The sequence below is a fragment of the Panthera leo genome, chromosome A3, assembly GCF_018350215.1.
Source record: "Panthera leo isolate Ple1 chromosome A3, P.leo_Ple1_pat1.1, whole genome shotgun sequence".
NCBI lineage: Eukaryota > Metazoa > Chordata > Mammalia > Carnivora > Felidae > Panthera > Panthera leo.
This window is the reverse complement of record NC_056681.1, coordinates 79,129,325-79,151,766: the sequence shown is the minus strand read 5'-3', so window position 1 is coordinate 79,151,766 and position 22,442 is coordinate 79,129,325. Positions and strand designations below refer to the sequence as shown.

The window sequence follows — 22,442 nt, the reverse complement described above, 5'->3', positions numbered from 1 at the left end:
TTCAGAATTTTAGAGGTATTGCTGCATTACATTTCTTCTGTTGCTGCTGTTCCAGAAGCCATTTGCTTTCCAACATTTTTAATATATTCTGTTTTCTTCTTTTGTAGGGTTTAATTAGTCTTCTCCTTGTTCTCAAATTTTGTAATACCCGGTCTGAATATTTGGTCTGTTTTCAACTAATGTGATGGGTACTTTAGTTTTTAGTTTGGCAACTTGTATCTTTTAATTTGGGGAAATTTTCTTGAATTAGTTTATTGTTTTCCTGTCCACTATTTAATAATTTCTTTTTCTAGGAATTCTTTATTATCTACATGTTGCATCTCTTGGACTATTCCAAATTTACTTTTTTCATGTTTCATTTCTTTGACTTTAACTGAACTTCCTGTGAGATGTTTTCAGCTTTATTTTGCTCAACCTTCTTTTGAGTTTTTCATTTTTTGCTGTCATGTATCTAACATAGATACTAACATGCTGTTAGTATCTAACATCTCGTTTTTGTTCCTTGAGTACTCCCATTTTCATGGTTACATATCTTTTTGAGGCTATTTGTTTTTAATCGTTGAATCTTTAAAAATCCAGACTCATGTTTCTGCATTTTAAATAGAATGTTTAGCAAATTATCTGGTTATTTTGTATTAGTTTCTTGTCATCTTTTCTCTTTTTTATCATATATTTACCATTTTGGCACTCCTCATTCCCATATATAGATCCAAATTTCCATTTGATTTCTTTCTCTTTATTTTCTTTCTTCTAATAAACTTCCTTTAAAAATGTTTGTACTTCCAAGTCTTTTGGTGGTATATTTTCTCAAGCTTCTGTTAAGTTCATTTTGCCTTCTCTTTTGAAGGATATTTTCACTGGACATAGAATTTTAGGTCAGGAAGTGTTTTCTTTCCAGGACTTCTTAAGGGGCTACCCAGTGTCATTTGGCTTGCAGAGTTTCTGATTGAAAGTGTTTTTTTTCTGTCATCCTTTGTGTACGGTATGTCTTTGTAACTGTGGTTGATTTTAAAGAATATTTTTGCTGTTGTTTTGGTTTTAAAAATTTTTTTAAAGTAAGCTGTACTCCCAAGGTGAAACTTGAACTCAAGACCCTAAGATCAAGAGGTGCTTGATCTCCTGACTGAGCCAGTCAGACAGCCCAAGAATTTTTTTTGACATTGGTTTTCAGGGGATTGATTTTAACGTGCCTTCTTGTTTCTTTGTGTTTATGTAGTTCGGGTAAGTTTAACTTCTTAGGTCTTTGGGTCTATAATATTTACCGAATTTGAAAAAGGTTAGCAATTATATGTATTTTTCAAATATTTTTTTTCTTTTTCCTTTCCCCTCAGCCTAACTTCTGGGCCTCTAATTAAATATATCCTAGACTATTAATGTCTCATAGATCACAGACTTGATTTTCTTTTCCTTTTCTTCTTCTCCTCTCTTTTTCTTTTTCTCTTTCTCTCCCTCCTTCTCCCTCTCTGTTTTCCCCTCCCCCTTTTCCTAGTCTTTGTCAGGTGTTGATCTTATTTCTGTGTTAAACCAGTATAAATCAAATGACAGGTTATAAGCCTATCTCTGGTTTGACATTTATCTTTTTGGGGTCTTGCTAGTTACCACTTCATTTGTTTTTCAACTTAACAAACTTGGTTGATATTATCTCTTCCCTTTTTCCTCCCTGTCCAATAATTAGTAAAAATTTTAAAATTCAATTTATTGGAGTTTCAAAGGATAAAAAGTATATATATTTAATATACCATCATAAGAGGGTTTTTTCAGATTTTTTGTTGCTTTTTATTGGTTAGAAACATTTATTGAATTAAGACTTAAAATTTTTAAAAGTTGGTAACTCTTTACAGAACTCTTAAGGACTAAGCAGTTCTTATGTTAAAAAAGATGCTTTCAAAAGTGGTAAAAGAGGAGCACCTGGTGGCTCAGTCAGTTAAGCATCCCACTTTTCCTTTTGGCTCAGGTTATGATCTCATGGTTTGTGACTTCGAGTCCCACATCGGGGCCTGCACTGACAGTATGGAGCCTGCTGCTGAGTCTCTGTTTCCCCCTCCTCTCTCTCTCTGCCCCTCCCGCATCCCCCTCAAAAATAAATGTAAAAAAATAAATATTTTTTTAAGAAACTGGTAAAAGATGGAAACCTCCGTTAATTATAAAAGCCAATTCAAACCATTATAATCAAAAGTTAACATATAGTAAGTGTAGGCCTGTCTCATACCAAATAGAATTCAAGAGCCTAAATCAAGTACTAGCCATCTTAATTCTTTTTGGAACAAAGTTATGTGTGCTTAGAGTATCTGACACACTGGGAACCAAACCAGCTATATATTATCTTAGCATTCCATCACAACTAAGGATTTTTTTATCTCAATATTGTAAAAAATATAAATAATCATAGACTGTATTATCTCAGTAAGGTAGAAAAGACATTTAATAAAAACCTGCCAAAGTATCAGAAGTTGAATGTAGAGTTTTTATTGAGATATATAAATAAACACTTGACTAAGTGGGTATGCCTAGCATGTTTCTGTACACATATTATAATAGAGATACCAAGTTAATTTATGTCTTAATGTATTCTATCTGAAATCTTAATGGAATTTTTATTTTAAATTTGATGAAATTATTCTGAATAATAAACTGTGAATACACTAAGCAATATCAGAAGTTCTGAGAGGAAAACCAAAAAGGGTAATAGATGAGTTTTGGTACTAGCCTTTAAACATTTAAGGAATTATAGTAACACAGTTTTGGTGAAGAATTGCATCATTATGGAAAACAGTAGGCCTACTTCACTCATTCTTGAGCTGTGTAGTGTCCATCCAATGGAATTTTTCTACATGAAGTTTATAAAATTGAACAATACTTAAGTTTAAATCATTCCTCTGATATTTCATCATTTTGCTTAATTTCCTACTCTGTCAAGCATTTCCTTTTTTAAAAAAAGTTCATGGATTAAACAATAAAATTTGAATGCCTGTTATGTTCTAGTACTGGGAATACATCTCTGAATGTAATAAAATGTCTGCCTTTATGGAACTGGGATTTTTTTTTGGAGGAGAGAAAGATACATAATGTCAGATGCTCGTTAAGTATTTAAAGAAAGATAAAGCAGAGTAAGGGATTAGTGAAATGAGGCTCTTTAGGAGGAAGGCTCACATACTGTAACCATGTATTCATGTCAGCAAATAAGTTTTTATAAAAATGTTCATTTAATGTTTTCTGCTGTTTTGAAGGAGGCCTTATGGGACCTGTCAGGATGATTTCATCTGGACATGAGTTAACAACAGATTATGATGAAAAAGCACTTCATGAGCTTGGTTTTAAGGATATGCAGGTACACACAAATGTGGTTTGACTTTTAATGTTTATTTATTTGGGGGGCGGTGTGCATGTGTGAGTAGGGGAGAGGCAGAGAGTAAGGGGGGCAGAGGATCTGAGGCAGGCTCTGCACTGACAGCAGAGAGTCCGATGTGGGGCTCAAACTCACCAAGTGTGAGATCATGAGCTGAGCCAAAGTCAGACTCTTAACTGACTGAACCACCCAGGTGCCCCAAGTTTTAATGATGTGTATTGACTATTAAAGTCAACAGTTAAATAGTTGAAGGTATCCTTCAAAAACAATTATTGCTTTTGTTTTAATTGTGTGTGAAGTTTTGGGGGGGATTTTGTGAAGTTATTTTATACATAATACTTTAATTTTATACTTAATATTATACTTTTCCCCTTTGCTCTTATTTTTATAGATGGTATTTGTATCTTTGGGTGCACCAAGAAGAGAACGGAAAGGGGAAGGTGTTCAGCTGCCTGCATCTTGCCTACCACCCCCTCAGAAGGACAACATTCCTATGCTTTTGCTTTTACAAGAACCTCATTTAACTACTCTTTTTGATTTATTAGAGATGCTTGCATCATTTAAACCACCCTCAGGAAAAGTGGCAGTGGAAGATACTGAGGTGACTATATCATTTTATTTTTACAGTATATTGTTTGTCTTTCTGTTGAGTGGAAAATATTGTACTTGTAAGTGCAATAAAACCTATGAGTCCATTTATTTATTCATTAGGTATTTAACGGCCTAATATGATCCAAAACTAGTGTGTTTTAAGCATTGTTTTACAAGGATCAAAATAGGCAGCTTCAGCCTTCATTCGGTCTAGTGGGGAAGATAAATAATTGATATGCCTGGCAGATAGTTTTGGGTAAACTAACAGCTAAAATTTAGACACAGATGGCTGCTAAAACTAACGTTATTAGGGAGTAGGGATAGGCAGAAACTCATATATATTATTTGGTCAGGGAAGGTTTCTCTGAAGGAAACCATATGTAACCTGAGCTAGAAGGATGAAAAGGAGCCACCTAAATGAAGACAATTGAGGGATCGCCTGCATACAGTAATTGATTCCTGAAGCCCTTCATATAAGGAATCAGGCAGGTGTAGGAATTGTTGGAGTGCTAATAATGAGTAGAATGTGGAGGCTAGTGGGAGAGAGGAATGAGAGGAATAAGATAGGAAAGGTGAATAGAACCAGTCTGGCCATGCAACGTGTTTTTATTTTACTCCTTTTCACCTTGTAAGGTGATTAGCAGTAAGATGTTTTAAGCAGAGGGAAGGAGCACACATTCTGATTTTGGTTTTTAAGGTAATAGGTTTGTTTGGTAAAAGTAGAAAAAGTAATAAGGAACCTAATGCATTAGTTCAAGAAAGCCCTGACGGTGCCCTGGAATAGAATGAAGGGAGTGGACAAATTAAGTGGACTGCAGATCAGAACAACATAATTTGGTTGTGGATTGGATTAGGAGTGGAGATAGGCTCATGTTCAGGAAGAAGGAAAACAGGACATGGCATCCAGGTTTCTGTCTTGAGCAACTGGATAGATTCCATTTGAGATGAAGAATGGATGCTCCTGGGACATTAAGTGGTAATGTCAAGGAATCGTATATAATTGTGTTTGGAGCTCAGAGAAGGGGTTTGGTCTGAAGAAGTAAGGTGTGGGTGATCACTATGAAGATGGTATGTAAAAAGAGTGAGATCACCAAAAGGATTCAGTGTTAGTCTGCTGATATATATTAATGCCTTTAAATGGACTTATCCTAAGATGATATTCATTCATGTGTCTCATGCAGTGAATTATTATTTTGAGATTGAGTGCCATATAAAATAGTGCTTATTGTTTCTTTCCCAAGAATGTTAAGTGACTTTTTTTCCCTGTTTGCAAAATATGTTTGATTGTGGATGCATTGGTAACTGCTGTGGAGCCCTATGTTCCTCATAGCTTGGGGTTTCTTGTGGTGGCAAGTTTTTAAATTCCTAAGAAATTCTTCTTTTGTTCAATAATTAGTAACAGAATAATTAGTAACAGATCCCTATAAGCCTCCATTTTTTTTTTTTTTACCTTTTGTATTTTATACCACAAATACTTAATGACCTTTTACTTCATGTCAGCACTGTATGGGCAGTTTAAAAGACAGAAGGATAATTAGAAGAATTCCGTTTTCTTGGGGGTTGCTATACAGATGTGGGAACATAGGGAACAAAAATTTGGGGAAGGTTTTGCAAAAGGAGAGTCTTTCAAATTGGGTCCTGCTGCTAAGAGCAAAGAGGAGCATTATAGATTCACAGAAAAAGTGAATGGCATGTTTGAAATACTGGGAGTGTGAGTATAGTGTAATTAAAAAAATGAAAAGGAGATTGGAACCTGTACCACAAAGGGCCATATGAGATTTTTCTTCTGTGTAAAATGCTTTGCCATTATCGCAGAACATTTTAAAGCAACAAAATGAAATCTTTTATGGGGTATTAGAAACAAAGTGTAGGTGTTAGTGTGATGGATGTATTAGAGAAAACAAAGACTTGGAGGTAGGAGGCCCAGTGAATAGGCCATTGTAATAGTCCTGATGAGGCCTGAACTGGAGAGGAAGAATTCAGTTTTGAGCAGGTCTTTTTTTGAAATTTGTGGCAAGTATACCATTGTTGATGTGGGGTTCCTTTGTTTTCCCAAAACTGGTTTGGTCTTGTGGAAGGTTACAAAAATAAAAATAGAGGATCTTTGTTGTGAATGACCCATGTTGTGGGGCTTTTTAATCATAACCTAGCACATACATTTGCACCTGGGATTTTTTTTTTCCTTCAGATTGTTTCTTTGCACAGAGTACAGCCTTACTTTTCTGTCTTTTAAACTTGGTGTTTACAAAGTAATGAATTTATGTTACTGAAGAATTTTCAGTGCCATTTCCCCAACTGAACTAAAAATGTTACTTTGGGTTGCTTCTCTTCATTAGGGTTGTGAAAAGCAAAGGATACTTTGAGACTCTAAGATTTCCTTGTTTTCAGATATGCTAGCTTTATGTCATTATACAGAAAGAACTAAACTTTTTATAGATATACAGAAGATTCCTTTGGCATCCATTGTATCCTAGCAAAAAGTCATTATGACAGCAGTAGTAATAAAATAATACACAAATTCATACCCTGGAAAATTCCAAAATTGTAAATTTTAGCTTTAGCTGTTTATTTACTTCTTGGGGTTGTGCTGTAATTTTTTAAAAAAAGGAAACTTGCCTATTTCTTATATATTTTCTGAAACCTTTTTCAGGTTACTATTATCTCAGCATCTAACAGAGTTCAAATTTAACACATGATAATGGAAAAAAGTAGCTTTTAAAAAATTGTTTGCTTTCCTCTTAATCTCTGCTTATGTGAGACTGGAAAATAAGATATGGATTAGCAAAATAAAAAAGATGTACTCTTTTACCAAATGCGTAAGGTCAAGGATTTAATTCACCAAGACTTTGTCGTAGTTAGAATAGTGACCTGATAATGTTCTTGAAATTTACTTGAATGGCTTTGTAAGACAGATGTTTTCACTTCTATTTGAAAAGTTTCCTGAATTAAAGTATCAAGATTTACAGGTCACTTTTTTCTTTCCAAAAAGCATCCAGTAACAAGTTTAAAAACTACTACTTTGACATAATCAATTTATTGAATAAATATATTTATTGTTTATAAGTAATAATTAAAAAACAAATTGTTGGGATGCCTGGGTCGCTCAGTCAGTTAAAGTGTGCAACTCCAGCTCAGGTCATGATCTTACAGTTCGTGGGTTCAAGCCCTGCGTCGGACTCTGTGCTGACAGCTCAGAGCCTAGAGCCTGCCTCGCATTCTGTGTCTCCTCCTCTCTCTGCCTTTCCCCCACTCATCCTCTTTGTCCCTTCGTCTCAAAAATAAACATTTAAAAAATTAAAATTGTTTACTATGGAACAAATGACTTATTTCTTACTTTTAGAGTAAGACTAGGGTCGCCTGGGTGGCTCAGTAGGGTAAAGTGTCCAACTTTGGCTCAGGTCATGATCTCACAGTACGTGAGTTCGAGCCCCGAGTCAGACTCTGTGCTGACAGCCTAGAGCCTGCTTCTAATTCTGTGTCTCCTTCCCTCTGCCCATCCACTGCTCACACTCTTGTCTCTCTCTCTCTCGGTCTTAAAAATAAATAAACATTCAAAAAATTAAAAAGTAAAGTAAGACTAAAAAATGTTACCAAATTTGATAATCAAGGATTTTATGCAAAAAAGTTAAACTTAAATTTAGGTTTATTTTTTTTAGTGATCTGTCTTGATAAGCAGTTATTCTTATTTGTGTAGAGCTTAAGATGTGAAGAACTTCATCTTCATGCAGAAAATCTCTCTAGGCGTGTATGGGAGCTACTGATGCTTCTTCCTACATGTCCTAACATGTTGATGGCATTCCAGAATATCTCAGACGAACAGGTAAACCCATAACATCTTTTTGCTCTCCTAGAGGATGGTACCATTTTATATTCCTCCTGGCAGTGTATAAGATTGCTTGTTGACCTGTATCCTTAGTAAAATTTTGCCCATTTAATGGATAAAAAGTGACAGTTCATTTTAATGTTCATTTACTTGTTAGACTTAATAATATGGGCCTAATGCAAGGCAAGGATATTTTCTGAAATTATATTTAAAAAACATAATTTGCCTTTATATTAGTGTTTCATACTGCTATATGTTTTAAATATTCCTATTGGGGCACGACCTCACAAGTGTAAGTGTTAGATATCTTTGTAAATAATTAGATTATTCTTTCAAAGCTATATAATAAAGGGTTAGGTAGAGATAGCAATAGAACACGTACACGATGAATGAAAAAACAGTGTCCTAATGTTGTTCACTAATGGTTTTCTATGACTTGGGACTTGGCCATGTGATTTCAGAAGGTCGTGTATCTCAAATGATTTAGATGTGAACAAGGTAAGCCTGAGAAATGTTGGTTGATGACTCAGAGTAGGTCTAATAATATTATCAGAGATGCACATTGTGTGAATATCATTTCATAAATTGTGAGTAGAAAATAACAGTATTTTAAGGTTTATGTATTTGCATATGACTTCTAAATGTGCAGGTGTAACTTTTTATAAGTGTTAAATAATAGACTTTACTGCTTCTGTATCTTTAAAAGTTGTTGCATTCGGCTAGGCTGCATAGGTTTTTTCATTGGGAAGATGTTGCATTGCCTCATCTGTTTTAAAAGTTAATAAGATAGAGTTGTTTTTTTTCCTGTGCTGCTGTTTGCATTATTAATTTTAATAAAATTTAATGAAAAATTGGTGTTTTAAGCATGCCATGAATACTAGTTAATACAGTTGGTCTTCATAGGTTTGAACATACTTCAAGGTATATGTAATATTTGAGTTCTTATATAGTGTTCATTTCTTTAAATTTTTTTTGATGGGGAGAGATCCCTTAGTAAGTTGGCTTGAGAAAACCTATGTTTTTCCTTTCTTAATTTAAGAGTAATGATGGACTTAATTGGAAAGAACTTCTCAAAATTAAGAGTGCTCACAAGCTATTATATGCCCTGGAAATTATTGAAGCACTGGGAAAACCTAACAGGAGGATAAGGAGAGAGTCAACGGTAATTGCATTTCCATTCTTACGGTCAAATACTTGTATTTTCTCTGGAGCCAAATTCCAGAATGTGTTATATTCTTTTATTTTTTATTTATTTATTTTTGTTTGTTTATTTGAGAGCAAGCGATCATGTGAGTGGGGGAGAGGGAAAGCGAGAGAGCAAGAGAGAAAGAATCTTAAGCAAGCTTCAGGCTCAGTGCGGAGCCTGATAGTTGGCTCTATCCCACAACCCTGGGATCATGACCTGAGTGATAATCAAGTCAGATGCTCAACTCACTGAGCCACCATGGTGTTCCAAGAATGTGGTGGGTTTTTTGTTTCTGTTTTTATTTTTTTGAGAGAGAGGGAGGGAGGGGAGAGAGAGAATTCTAAGCAGCCTCCACCTTCAGCATGGAGCCTGAAGCAGGGCTTGATCTCACGGCCATGTGATCATGACCTAAGCAGAAATCAAGAGTCAGTAGCTTAACTGAGCTGCCCAGACGCCCCTATTATCTTTTAATTCTAGAATAATTTTTTTCTCCTGCCACCTTCTCTCATTTTTTTTTAAACATTTTTTTTGAAGTTTATTTATTTACTTAGAGTGCAGGAGGGTCAGAGAGAGAGAAGGAGAGAGACAGAATCCCAAGCAGGCTCTGCACTGTCAGTGCAGAGCCTGATGTGAGGCTCAGACTTGCGAACCGTGAGATCATGACCTGAGTTGAAATCAAGAGCCAGATGATTTACTGACTGAGCCACCCAGGCACCCCTCTTACCATTATTTTATTTTATTTTTTTATTTTTATTTTTTGCTGTTCCCACAGGGAAGTTACAGTGATCTTTATCCAGATTCAGATGATTCAAGTGAGGATCAAGTGGAAAATAGTAAAAATTCCTGGAGTTGCAAGGTTTGATCATATGTGTTAAATAGTGTATTGATAAAAATTATCCCTAATTTTCCAAAAGTAGGTATCATAATCAATAATTTTAAATTTAGTAAAATAAAGGATGGTTTAAAAATCATGTATTACTGTAAATCACAGTAATAAGGTGAGATTATTTAATGCCTTGGTACACTTATTTTCTTCCTTTATTGGAATACTTTGTTAGGACACTTCAGTGTCTATAGTTAAATTGTCAATGGAATTTAAAGATACGTTTATGGATTTTTGCAAGAATCTTGTTTTAAAATTTTCTTGAAAATAAGGTAGGTTATCACTTTACATAGAAGTTATTTTGGTTATTTAAATCAGAGTAATTTCCTAGATTAAAGATGCATATTTTACACACATGTATACATAAATACACACACATCTAGTTACTGAATCAAAAGCAGGTCTTCAAGACATTTTGTAGCTGCATCTCTCTTACTGGTACTCTCACAATTACTTACAGTTTGTTGCTGCTGGAGGGCTTCAACAGTTATTAGAAATTTTTAATTCTGGAATTCTGGAGCCTAAAGAGCAGGAATCCTGGACTGTGGTAAGTGAAACCAGTTTTTAACCAGTTAATAGTGTCCTGTCTTAAGCACTTCCATTTTTTGTTAGCAAGTATATCTTTTGCCGCATGCTTTGTTGTAGTAAGGAAGATTATAGAGTGTAGTAGAACTAAGTTTTGAAAAATACGGTATCTGATAAAAATTATTCATAAGAATTCTCCATGACACCTGTTAAAATTTAAGTGCCAAAATTCATGACTCTGAATTATGGTAATTTGTAAATCTTTTTCCTTTAGGTAAATAAATTACATATTAGTATTTATACAGTCTTAATGTTTGGATGCTTTTAAAAGAACTGGTTTATGTCTTCAAATATTGGAAGACATCCTTTTTCAGTGTTTTATTTTGTTTTGAGTATTTCTTCCTTTATAGTAGTGCTACTCAAATAAGTGTCTTTAGACCATTTGTGACTGGTCTGAAATGAATTAGGTGCAGGAATTGAGAGTAAGCCTTGAGAAGATTTTTACAGATACTGAATATGGCTACAGATTTTTTTTTTAATGTTTATTTATTATCAAGAGACAGAGAGACACAGAGTGTGAGCATGGGAGGGGCAGAGAGAGGGGGAGACACAGAATCTGAAGCAGGCTCCAGGCTCTGCGCTTGTCAGCACAGAGCCCAACGCGGGGCCCGAACTCAGAAACTGCGAGGTCATGGCGTGAGCCGAAGTCGGATGCTCAACCGACTGAGCCACCCAGGTGCCCCTACAGATTTTTTAAAAAGTATTTCACAAAATCATTTGCACTTAACAAAAAGGAAGTTTGTCTTTTTTTTTTTAAATAAACTATTAATGTGAAGAAGCACTATTCTATATAGTATTAAGAAAATAAAATTGTGGAATATTAAAAAATTGATACTGCTATAAAGGATGCTCCCTTTCCTGACTTCCAACAAAGTAGAGTAGCATTATCAAACATTCCATTCAAATACTAACTTTTTAGTACTGTGGTTTAGAATTACCTTAGAACCTAGGAGTCAAGTGTTCTTAATTTAATACCAAGTTACTAAAAGAAAATAGATTTAGAAAACCTATCATTATGTACCAAGCTGTTGTTATTCTTACCACTGGTTTCAGTACTTATTTTTCTATTTTTAAATATATTTTACTGTGATATTTTCTTTTTAGAATAGATACCTCTATTCAGTTATTAATTATTATAGTTCTGTGACTTATAACATCTGTTGCGTTTTATTAGTCATGTCTACTACCCCATTAATTCTCTTAGAATTCTAATGTGCTTTTTAGTTCTTTGGCAAAGTGGGAGATTTTAAATGTGTTAACAAGTAGTTATGTGTCATTTATAGGAATTTTGTTTGCAGACTTGCTCTAAGTTTAGTTTGGAATAAGGCTTACAGGAAATCAGTCATAAGCTAAAGGTTTTTTCTCTGTTTCTTTTGAAATTGTAGATATTTTTATGAAGTATTACTAATAAGATAATGTTAACTACCAAATATGACACATTGTAGCCTGGCAATGCCTGAGATGCTACTAAGCATGCCTGAGACACAGTTTGCAAGCCAGCTTACACCCCTATTTGCATCTCTCTTCACATATTATAGAATACTTACAAATTCAGTCATTCTTGTTTCTTAGTTTTTTTTCCTTTTAATTGAGGTATAGTTGAGGTATACTTTTAAATTAAAAACTTTTGAGATAGAATTCACATATAATGAAATTCAGCCTTTTAAAAAGCAGTGATATTTTAGTATATTTACAGACTTGTGCAAACATTACCACTAATGCCAGAACAGTTTGATCCCCTCAGAAGGAAACACCCTATGCCATATTCATTAGCAATCATTCCTCATTTTCCCCCAAACATTTCAGCCCTGGGAAAACACTAATCTAATTCTACTTTCTATGGATTTGCCTATTATGGACATTTCATATAAATGGAGCCATACAATATGTACATGGTCCTTTGTGACTGGCTTCTTTCACTTAAGCATAATGTTTTAAGGTTCATTCTTTTTTTTTTTTTAAGTTTATTTATTTTGAGAGGGAGAGAAAGCACCAGTGGAGGCAGGGGCTGAGAGAGAAAGAATCCCAAGCAGGCTCTGCACTTAGTCCAGAGCCTCACACAGGGCTGGAACTCACCCCAAGAGATCATGACCTGAGCCAGAGTCAAGAGTTAGACACTTAAACGACTGAGCCACCCAAGCACCCCCCAGGTTCATTCTTGGAAGTAGTATATTATCCAAAGTCACAGATATTGATGACTCTGTTTTCTTTTAAGAATTTTATAGTTTTGGGGTGCCTGGGTGGCTCAGTCAGTTAATCGTCTGACTTCAGGTCATGATTTCATGGTTTGTGAATTCCTGCCCCACATTGGGCTATGTGCTGTCACTGCAGAGCCTGCTTTGGATCTTCTGTCTCCCTCCTCTTTGCTCCTCCCCCACTCAATAGCTCTCAAAAATAAATAAACATTTAAAAAAATACATTAAAAAAAAGAATTTCAGTTTTGGGGGTGCATGGGTGGCTCAGTCCATTAAGCATCCAACTCTTGGTTTTGGATCAGGGTTTGTGAGATGGAGCCCTGCGTTTAGGGTTTGTGATCTTAGGGTTTGTGAGATGGAGCCCTGCGTTAGGTGGGAGCCTGCCTGGGATTCTCTTTCTCTCTCCTCTCACACGCTTGTGCATGCTCTCTTTCTTTCTCTCTGTCAAGATAAAGAATTTTATAGCTAGTTTTTAAACATTTAGGTCTTTGATCCATTTTAAGTTAATTTTTGTAGGTGATATGGAGTTGAGGTATTCTCAGTACATAATGAACTTATTTATTTTTTAAATGTTTATTTTAGAGAGAGAGACAGACAGACAGACAGCATGAGTGGGGGAGGGGCAGAGAGAAAGGGCGACACAGAATTGAAAGCAGGCTCCAGGCTCTGAGCTGTCAGCACAGAGCCTGATGCGGGGCTAGAACCCACGAACCGTAAGATCATGACCTGAGCCGAAGACGGATGTTTTAACCGACTGAGCCGTCCAGGTGCTCTGATAATGAATTTACTTTTAAAAAAAAAAAAAAAACAGAACCTTTAAGTTTTGGAAAATGTATATAATTGTGTAATCCACCAACACAAACAAAATATAGAATATTTCTATTACACCAGAAGTTCCGTCCTGCTTTTTTACCATCAGTTCCTCCCTTCTTCCAACCATCCAGCCCTAAGCAACTACTGATCTGCTTTTTGTTGTTAAAAGATTACATTTGCATTTAATAGAATTCCATGTAAATGGAATACTACGATATGTATTCTTTGTAACTGGTGTCTTTTAGTCAACATGTATTTTGAGCCTGATAAATGTTGCATGTATTGGTTGGTTGTTAGTTTTTATTGATGAGTGGTATATCCTTTTATAGGTATACTATTCCTTATCCATTCACCTCTTGATGGACATTTGAGTTTCTGGTTTGGGGCTATTATGAATAAAGTTGACAGATGTTCATACACAAATCTTTTTGTGTACATATGTTTTTGTTTCTTGTGGGTAAATACCAAGAAAAGAAATTGCTGAATAATATGGTAATGTAAGATTAACTTTGTAAGAAACTGCCAAGGTGTTTTCCAAAGCAGTTGTACCATGCGACTTATGGGAGTTCCAGTTGCTTCATATCTTCAACAGTTGGTGTGGTCAGTCTTTTTAATTTTAGCTATTCTACTGGGTATGTAGTGTTACCTCATGGTGCTTTGCCCTTTTTAATTTTGGTAAAATACACTTAAGGTTTACTATCTTAACCATTTTTAAGTGTGTAGTTCACTGGTGTTACATACCTTCACCTTGTTGTGGAATCATCACCATCATCTAACCCCATTACTATTTTCATCTTGTAAAATTAAAACTATACCTATTAAACAGTGACTCCCCATTGTCCCCTCTCCCCAACCCATGACAAACCACCATTGTACTTTGCCTCCATGATTTTGACTACTCTGAGTACCTCCTGTAAATGGAATCATGTGGTATTTGTCTTTCTGTGACTAGCTTATTTCATTTAGCAAAATGTCCTCCAGCATCATCCTTGTTGTAGTCTATTGGAGAATTTCCTTCCTTTTTAAGGCTGCATACATAATATTCCATCGTATGCATATGCTACATTTTGTATATCCATGCATTCATGGGTTGCTTCCATATTATACCTATTGGGAATAATGCTGCTATGAATATAGGTGTATAAATATCTTTGAGACCCTGCTTTCATTTCTTCAAGAGTAGAATTGCTGGGTCATATGGTAATTATGTTTTTAGATTTTTTTGAGGAACCACCATGTCGTTTCCCACAGGAGTTAAACCATTTTACATCTCTGCCAGTAGTGCACAAGTTTCTGTACATATTTGCCAACACTTTTATTTCCTGGTTTTTTGATATCAACCATCCTAATGGGTGTTGAGTGCTATCTCTTTGTTTTAATTTGCATTTCTTAATAAACAGTGAAGTTGAGCATCTTTTCTTATGTTCTTTGGCCATTGAGAGAACTGTCTTTTCAACTCTTGTGCTCATTTTTGAATCAGGTTGTTGGGTTTTTGTTGAGTTTTAGAAGTTCTTTATATATTGTGAATATTAAACCTTTATATAGTTTGCAGATGTTTTCTCCCATTTGTGGGTTACCATTTTACTCTGTGGATAGCCTTGTGCATGAAATCTTTTAATTTTAATGAAGTCTAGTGTGTCTGTTTTTTCTTTTGTTACCTGTCCTATCCAAGAAATCATGTGTCCAAATCCTTTGTCATCAAGCTTCTATCCTACTTTTTCTTGTAAGAGTTTTATTGTTTTAGCTCTTATATTTAGGGCCTTTATTTATTTATTTATTTATTTATTTATTTATTTATTTTTAACTAATTTATTTTAATTTTATTTTTTTAATTGACATCCAAGTTAGCATATAGTGCAACAGTGATTTCAGGAGTAGATTCCTTAATGCCCTTTACCCATTTAGCCCATCCCCCCTCCCACAACCCCTCCAGTAACCCTCTGTTCTCCATATTTAAGAGTCTCTTGTATTTTGTCCCCCTCCCTGTTTTTATATTATTTCTGTTTACCTTCCCTTGTGTTCATCTGTTCTGTGTCTTAAAGTCCTCATATGAGTGAAGTCATATGATACTTGTCTTTCTCTGACTGATTTCACTTAGCATAATACCCTCCAGTTCCATCCACGTAGTTGCAAATGGCAAGATTTCATTCTTTATGATTGCATTCTTTAAGATTTCATATCTTTATGATATATATGTGTATATATATAATACACGCACACACACATAAACCACCTCTTCTTTATCCATTCATCCATTGATGGACATTTCTTTCCATACTTTGGCTATTGTTGCTAGTGCTGCTATAAACATTGGGGTGCATGTGTCCCTTCAAAACAGCATCCCTGTATCCCTTGGATAAATGCCTAGTAGTGCAATTGCTGGGTCATAGGGTAGTTCTATTTTTAATTTTTTGAGGAACCTCCATACTGTTTTCCAGAGTGGCTGCACCAGTTTGCATTCCCACCAGCAGTGCAAAAAAGATCCTCTTTCTCCGCATCTTCACCAACATCTGTTGTTGCCTGAGTTGTTAATGTTAGCCTTTCTGACAGGTGGGAGGTGGTATCTCATTGTGGTTTTGATTTGTATTTCTCTGATGGTGAGTGATGTTGAGCATTTTTTCATGTGTCAGTTGGCCATGTGGATGTCTTCTTTGGAGAAGTGTCTATTCATGTCTTTTGCCCATTTCTTCACTGGATTATTTGTGTTTTTGGTGTTGAATTTGGTAAGTTCTTTATATATTTGGGATACCAACCCTTTATCTGATATGTCGTTTGCAAGTATCTTTTCCCATTCTGTCAGTTGCCTTTTTCTTTTGCTGATTGTTTCCTTCGCTGTGGGGAAGCTTTTTATTTAATGAGGTCCCGAAAGTTCATTTATGCTTTTGTTTCCCTTGCCTCTGGAGACGTATTGAGTAGGAAGTTGCTGCAGCCAAGATCAAAGAGGTTTTTGCCTGCTTTCTCCTCGAGGATTTTGATGGCTTCCTGTCTTACATTTAGGTCTTTCATCCACTGTGAGTTTATTTTTGTGTATGGTGTAAGAAAGTGGTCCAGGTTCATTTTTCTGCATGTCACTGTCCAGTTTTCCCAGCACCACTTACTGAAGAGACTGTCTTTACTGTCTTTATTCCATTGGATATTCTTTCCTGGTTTGTCAAAGATTAGTTGGCCATATGTTTGTGGGTCCATTTCTGGGTTCTCTATTCTGTTCCATTGATCTGAGTGTCTGTTTTTGTGCCAGTACCATACTGTCTTGATGATTCAAGCTTTGTAATACAGCTTGAAGTCCGTAGGGCCTTGATTTATTTTGAGTTAATTTTTGTATATGGTGTTTTAGTGTGTAAGGGTCCAACTTTATTCTTTTGCATGTGGATATCCAAGGTTTCTCAGCACTGTGTTTTGAAAATACTGTCATTTCTCCCATTGGATGGTCTTGGCACCCTTGTTAAAAATCATTTGACCATAAATGTGAGGGTTTATTTCTGGGTGCTTTATTCCTTTCCATTAATCTTTTTTTTCAAGTTTATTTTTATTTCTTTTGAGAGAGAGATAGAGAACAAGAGGGGGAGGTGCAGAAAGAGGAGACAGAATCCCAAGTGGGGCTTGAACTCCTGAACTGGGAGATCATGACCTGAGCTGTAATCAAGAGTTGGACACTTAACCAACTGATCCACCCAGGTGCCCCTTTTCCATTAATTTGCATATGTATCTGATGCCAATACCGCATCATGTTGATTACGGTAGGTCTGTAGTAAGTTTTGAAATCAGGAAGTGTCAGTCCTCTAGTTTTGTTCTTCTCTTTTAAGATTGTATTGGCATTGGAGTCCCGTGAGATTCCCTTTGAATTTTAGCGTGGGTTGTTTTTTTTTTTTCCCTCTGCAAAAAATGTCATATTTTGTTACGGATTGTTTTGAGTAATAATAAGTCTTCCAATCCATGGACATGTGATGTGTTTCCATGTATTGTTTTTAATTTTCTTCAGCATTGTTTTATAATTTTCATTGTAGAAGACTTTCATATTCTTGGTTAATTCTTAAGTATTCTTTTTTTTTTTTTTTAATGTTTATTTATTTTTGAGACAGAGAGAGACAGAGCATGAACGGGGGAGGGTCAGAGAGAGGGAGACACAGAATCTGAAACAGGCTCCAGGCTCTGAGCCGTCAGCACAGAGCCCGACGCGGGGCTCGAACCCACGGACAGTGAGATCGTGACCTGAGCCGAAGTCGGAGGCTTAGCCGACTGAGCCACCCAGGCGCCCCAGTATTTTATTCTTTTGATGCTATTGTGAATTGAATTATTTTTGTAATTTCCTTTTCATATTGCTCATTGTTCACCTATGGAAGTGAATTTTGTGTGTTGGCTTTGTATCCTGTACTTTGCTGAATTCATTTATCTTAAGAGCTATTCTTTGGCATCTTTAAGGTTTTCTATATATCCTCTACAAATGGATAATTTTCCTTTCTAACTTAGATGCCTTTTGTTTCTTTTCTTGCCTAAGTGTTCAGGCCAAAACTTCCCCTACTATGCTGAACAGAAGTGAGGAAAGCCAGTATTCCTCATCTTAGTGGAGAAGCTTTTAGTCTTTCACAATTTAATATGATTTTCACTGTGGGTTTTTCATCTGTGGCTTTTATTTATGCTCAGGTAGTTTGTTTTCCTTCCTTCCTTCCTTCCTTCCTTCCTTCCTCTCTTTTCTTTCTTTCTTTCTTTCTTTCTTTCTTTCTTTCTTTCTTTCTTTCTTTCTGTCTTTCTCTTTTCAATTTTAGAGTTTTTGCCTGCTTACTGTGTGAGCAGTGGTGGAGGGTGGGGCTGAGAAAGAGAGAGTCTTAAGCAGACTCCATTCTCAGCATGGAGCCCGAGATAGCCATCAGTCCCATGGCCCTGGAATCATGACCTGAGCTGAGTTCAGGAGTCTAATGCTTAACCTCTTTCTATTTTGTTGAGTGTTTTTATCATGAAAGAGTGTTGAATTACTTCATGTGCTTTTTCTGCATGTAATCAATTGAAATGATCAGGTGGTCTTTTTTCTTCATTTTGTTGTGGAGTATTGATTGATTCTTGTATGTTGAGTCATTCTTGCATTCCAAGAACAGATCCTACTTGGTCATGTACAATCCTTTTATTGTGTTGCTAAATTCTGTTTGCTAACGTTTTTTCAAGAATATTTGCATCATTAATCCTCAGGGATCTTGGTCTGTAATTTTTTTTGTAGTGACTTTTTCTTTCATTGATACCAAGCTTGTGCTGGCTTCATAGAGTGGGTTGGGAATGCTCTGTTCTTAGAGAATTTGAGAAGGATTGGTATTCATCTTTAAATGTTTAGTAGAATTTACTAATGAAGTTATCAGGTCTAAGGCTTTCTTTATTGGGAGATTTTTATATACTGATTCAATCTCATCACTAGTTATATATCTATTCAGATTTTCTGTTTCTTCAAGATTGAGTCTTGGTAGGTTTTGCGTTTCTAGGAATTTGTCCATTTCATGTAGGTTATCTGGCTTTTTGGCTTACATTTATCTATTATACTCTTAGAATCCTTTTTATTTCTGTAGAATTGGTAGAAAAATTCCCACTTTTATGTCTGATTTGACAAATTTCACTTTTTTTAGTTCTAGCTAAAGGTTTTGTTTTTTTCAAAGAATAAACTTTTATTTACATTGATTTTTTTTTTGTTATTGTCTTTCTATTATGTTTTATTTACCTCTGCTGTGTATTATTTCCTTATTTCTTCTAGCTTTGGGTTTAGTTTTTCTAGTTCTTAAGTTGGAAAGTTAGATTCTTGATTTGAGATCTTTTTCTTTTAATGTAAGTGTTTATAAATTTCCTTCATTAGTACTTATTTCACTGAATCTCTTAAGTTTCATACTTTTTAAGACCATGATTTTTTTTTTTTTCTTTCATGAAGTGTCTGTTCATATCGTGGACTTTTTTGTTGTTGTTCTTCCTTTCCTTTTCCTTTCCCTTTCCACCTTAGCAAAGAGTTGTAAGACTTTTTTTTTTTCCTTAATTGTTTTAGACAAGTTTTTCCACTACATGTATGTATGGGAATATTTGTATTCAATCTGTGGCTTGCTTTTTTCATTATTTTGACAGTGTCTTTTAAGCAGAGAGGTTTTTAATTTTAACAAAATTGATATCTTATTTAGAAATCTCTGCTCCAAGACCGCAAGTATGTTCCCCCTTTTTTTTTTCTACTATAAGTACTATTTGCATTTATTTCTGTGATGCATTTTGAGTTAATTTTTTTATATGTAGAGTGAAGTTGGGGGTTTGTTTCATTTACTTTTTTCGGTATGACTATTCAGTTTTCTAGGATCATTTGTTAAAAAGACTATTCTTACTGAAATTTCTTGATAACTTTCTTGAAAATCTAATGTAGTATTGCTGCATTACCTGGAATATTGGTTTAGCTATACAATTTGGAAGTTGGATTAGGAAGAGTGGAAAATAGCTGTTGATGTGAGCACTCTGAAACTTTCATCTTGCACATAAATGATACTTACTAATTTACTCACAGGAGGTGTTTTTAAAATTCTAAAGTAGAGCTTTAAATCAGAAATTAATTTTCATATGAAATATTTTACCAAAAATATTTTTATTTTAAATCTCCTTATGTAAAGTGCAAAATCTTCTGTTATTTTTTACAATTTTGGGGAATTGCTTTGGCTCCAGAATATTGGAGTATATGTCATTTGCATGGAAAAACAACAGTACTTCATCTCTTAATTTTATTTTCTAGCTTTCAATTTCAGGTTATATAGTGGCCATATTAAATTAACCAAAATAGGGAAATGACATTTTCTTCTTCTCCACAGTGGCAGCTAGACTGTCTTGCTTGCTTGCTGAAGTTAATATGCCAGTTTGCAATAGATCCATCCGATTTGGATTTAGCTTATCACGATGTCTTTGCCTGGTCTGGTATAGCAGAAAGCCATAGGAAAAGAACTTGGCCTGGTAAATCAAGAAAGGCTGCTGGTGATCATGCCAAGGGTCTTCATATACCAAGATTAACAGAGGTAAAGTACAGAAGTTCCCATTAGATTATAGTAATGAATTCTATTTGTGTTTTATCGAGTTAAGAATACGCTAATGCATAAGGAATATGATCCCAGACTACTACAATATGATGTAACTGCTGAAGTGATACCTTCATTTTAAATTGAGTAGTAATTATGAAATAGTAATGTTTTTCAGTTTATTATCCAAATTTCAGGAATGAATGTCATTCTGCTGTACTCCCCAACTGTAGTTAGTCATTTACACAGTAATTTATATACTAAATTTGTCAGGGTCCATTTAGGGAAATAAGCCCCACTAGGTGTTTGAACAGAGGTGATTTAAAGTAAATAATTGTTTTTATGTGTATGTATTGGAGGACTAAGTATGTAAAAGGAAAATGTTGAGGTAACCCAAAGGAGTAACCATTCACCACCTCTAGGGTTTGAGAAGCATATGGAAAAGGTTTGGGGTTATCAGAAATGAGGAGGTTATAAGGATCTTGTTGGCCTGCAGTTTAGGCCTCTGAGGAAGGTGTTCTGCTACTGCTTCTGAAATCAATGGCTTCTGAAATCAAATGGGTTAAATACTTAAGTTTCAATGCTGACAGAACAAGCAAGAAAGTAATCTCTCTAGTGTCCCAGGTTAATGGAACCTCATAGAAACCAGCTGGCAAAAGAGGAATTTAGTTTATGATGTACCAGCCCTAACATCACAAAGCAAGTTGATAGAATGGTATATTTAGAGCTGAATGAAAATGGCACCATAACCAGGATGACATCCACAAGTATAATTAGAATTCTTTCTGGCTGTGGATTCTTTTGTTCATGTGATCAAATATTTGCTGTTCGAATTGTTCCATCCCTGAATTGGGAAATGGGGACAGATGAAGACAGGTTTTTAGTGAGATCTCTTCCTCATTTGTAACCTTTTGAGAACAGCATCTTACCTCATAGCTGACCCTAGAAACTCTAGAATTGTGAGTTGTTTCTGATTAGAGAAATAGGTTCTGTAGTGAACATAGGTTGGAAACTACTGGTGAAAATTGAAACCTGAAGCATATTTCCCTTTTGGAATTTTGGAGATTAAAGGGGCCAGATGATTTTGTTAGTATTCCAAATCATTTACAGCTAATACAATTAAAATAGACTATGGAGACTACAGTGTAATCTAAATGTGTTTTCCAGTATTGCTTATTGCCAATTACTTACTTACTTTAACCTTGCATTGCTATAATGTTTCAGTTAATTTTTTTCCAGAATAATCTTTCCAAGTTATAATTTGAAAGCTCCCCTTTCCATTAACTCATTAAATAACTTCACAGCTTTGACCTTGATTAGTGGTTTCCTCTTGAGATTTTTTTTTTAATGTGTTTTTTTTTTTTTTTAACATTTATTTACTTTTGAGACAGAGAGAGACGGAGCATGAATGGGGGGAGGGTCAGGGAGAGAGAGAGACACAGAATCGGAAGCAGGCTCCAGGCTCCGAGCTGTCAGCACAGAGCCCGACGCGGGGCTCGAACTCGTGAACCACGAGATCATGACCTGAGCCAAAGTCGGACACTTAAACGACTCAGCCACCCAGGCGCCCCATCCTCTTGAGATTTTAATAATAAATATATATAGTATAGATATAAACTACATACATAAGGAATTTAAAAATATTGTTTTTTAAAAAGTATATGCAAGTACATGCTTATTGACAATAATTCGGAATATATAGGTGAACCTATCCTCCTAGTCATAGGTGACTACCGTTAATAGTTATGATTTTTTTCTGTGCACATACTTCTATAGTTTAGAAAAGGTGCTTACTAAATATTTTTTTCCATTGGTTTATCATAATCAGAACTTAATGTATTAAGCTATTTGGGAACAAAAATCTTTGTTATATTAATTCTAGAGACAAAGTTAGCCAGTTTTGATACTCTATAGATAGGAAGAACACTAATTTTTTCATAATTTACTGTCATGCATTATTTCATTTGTTATCCTTAAAAAGCTTTTCAGAACGTTCAAATTTCAAGT

At 35.1% G+C, this 22,442-nt stretch overlaps 1 protein-coding gene across 3 annotated transcripts in view; it reads left to right on the top strand.

The window, feature by feature from the left end:
- USP34 (ubiquitin specific peptidase 34) overlaps positions 1 to 22,442 on the top strand; it is a 248,353-nt gene that overhangs the window by 144,707 nt on the left and 81,204 nt on the right. For all 3 annotated transcript variants that reach the window (XM_042932359.1, XM_042932358.1, XM_042932360.1), the window contains 7 exons: positions 3,228 to 3,328; positions 3,738 to 3,947; positions 7,632 to 7,757; positions 8,800 to 8,922; positions 9,719 to 9,802; positions 10,290 to 10,376; positions 20,235 to 20,435. In XM_042932359.1, the coding sequence (XP_042788293.1) occupies positions 3,228 to 3,328; positions 3,738 to 3,947; positions 7,632 to 7,757; positions 8,800 to 8,922; positions 9,719 to 9,802; positions 10,290 to 10,376; positions 20,235 to 20,435 (932 nt within the window). The remainder of the gene's footprint in view (positions 1 to 3,227; positions 3,329 to 3,737; positions 3,948 to 7,631; positions 7,758 to 8,799; positions 8,923 to 9,718; positions 9,803 to 10,289; positions 10,377 to 20,234; positions 20,436 to 22,442) is intronic.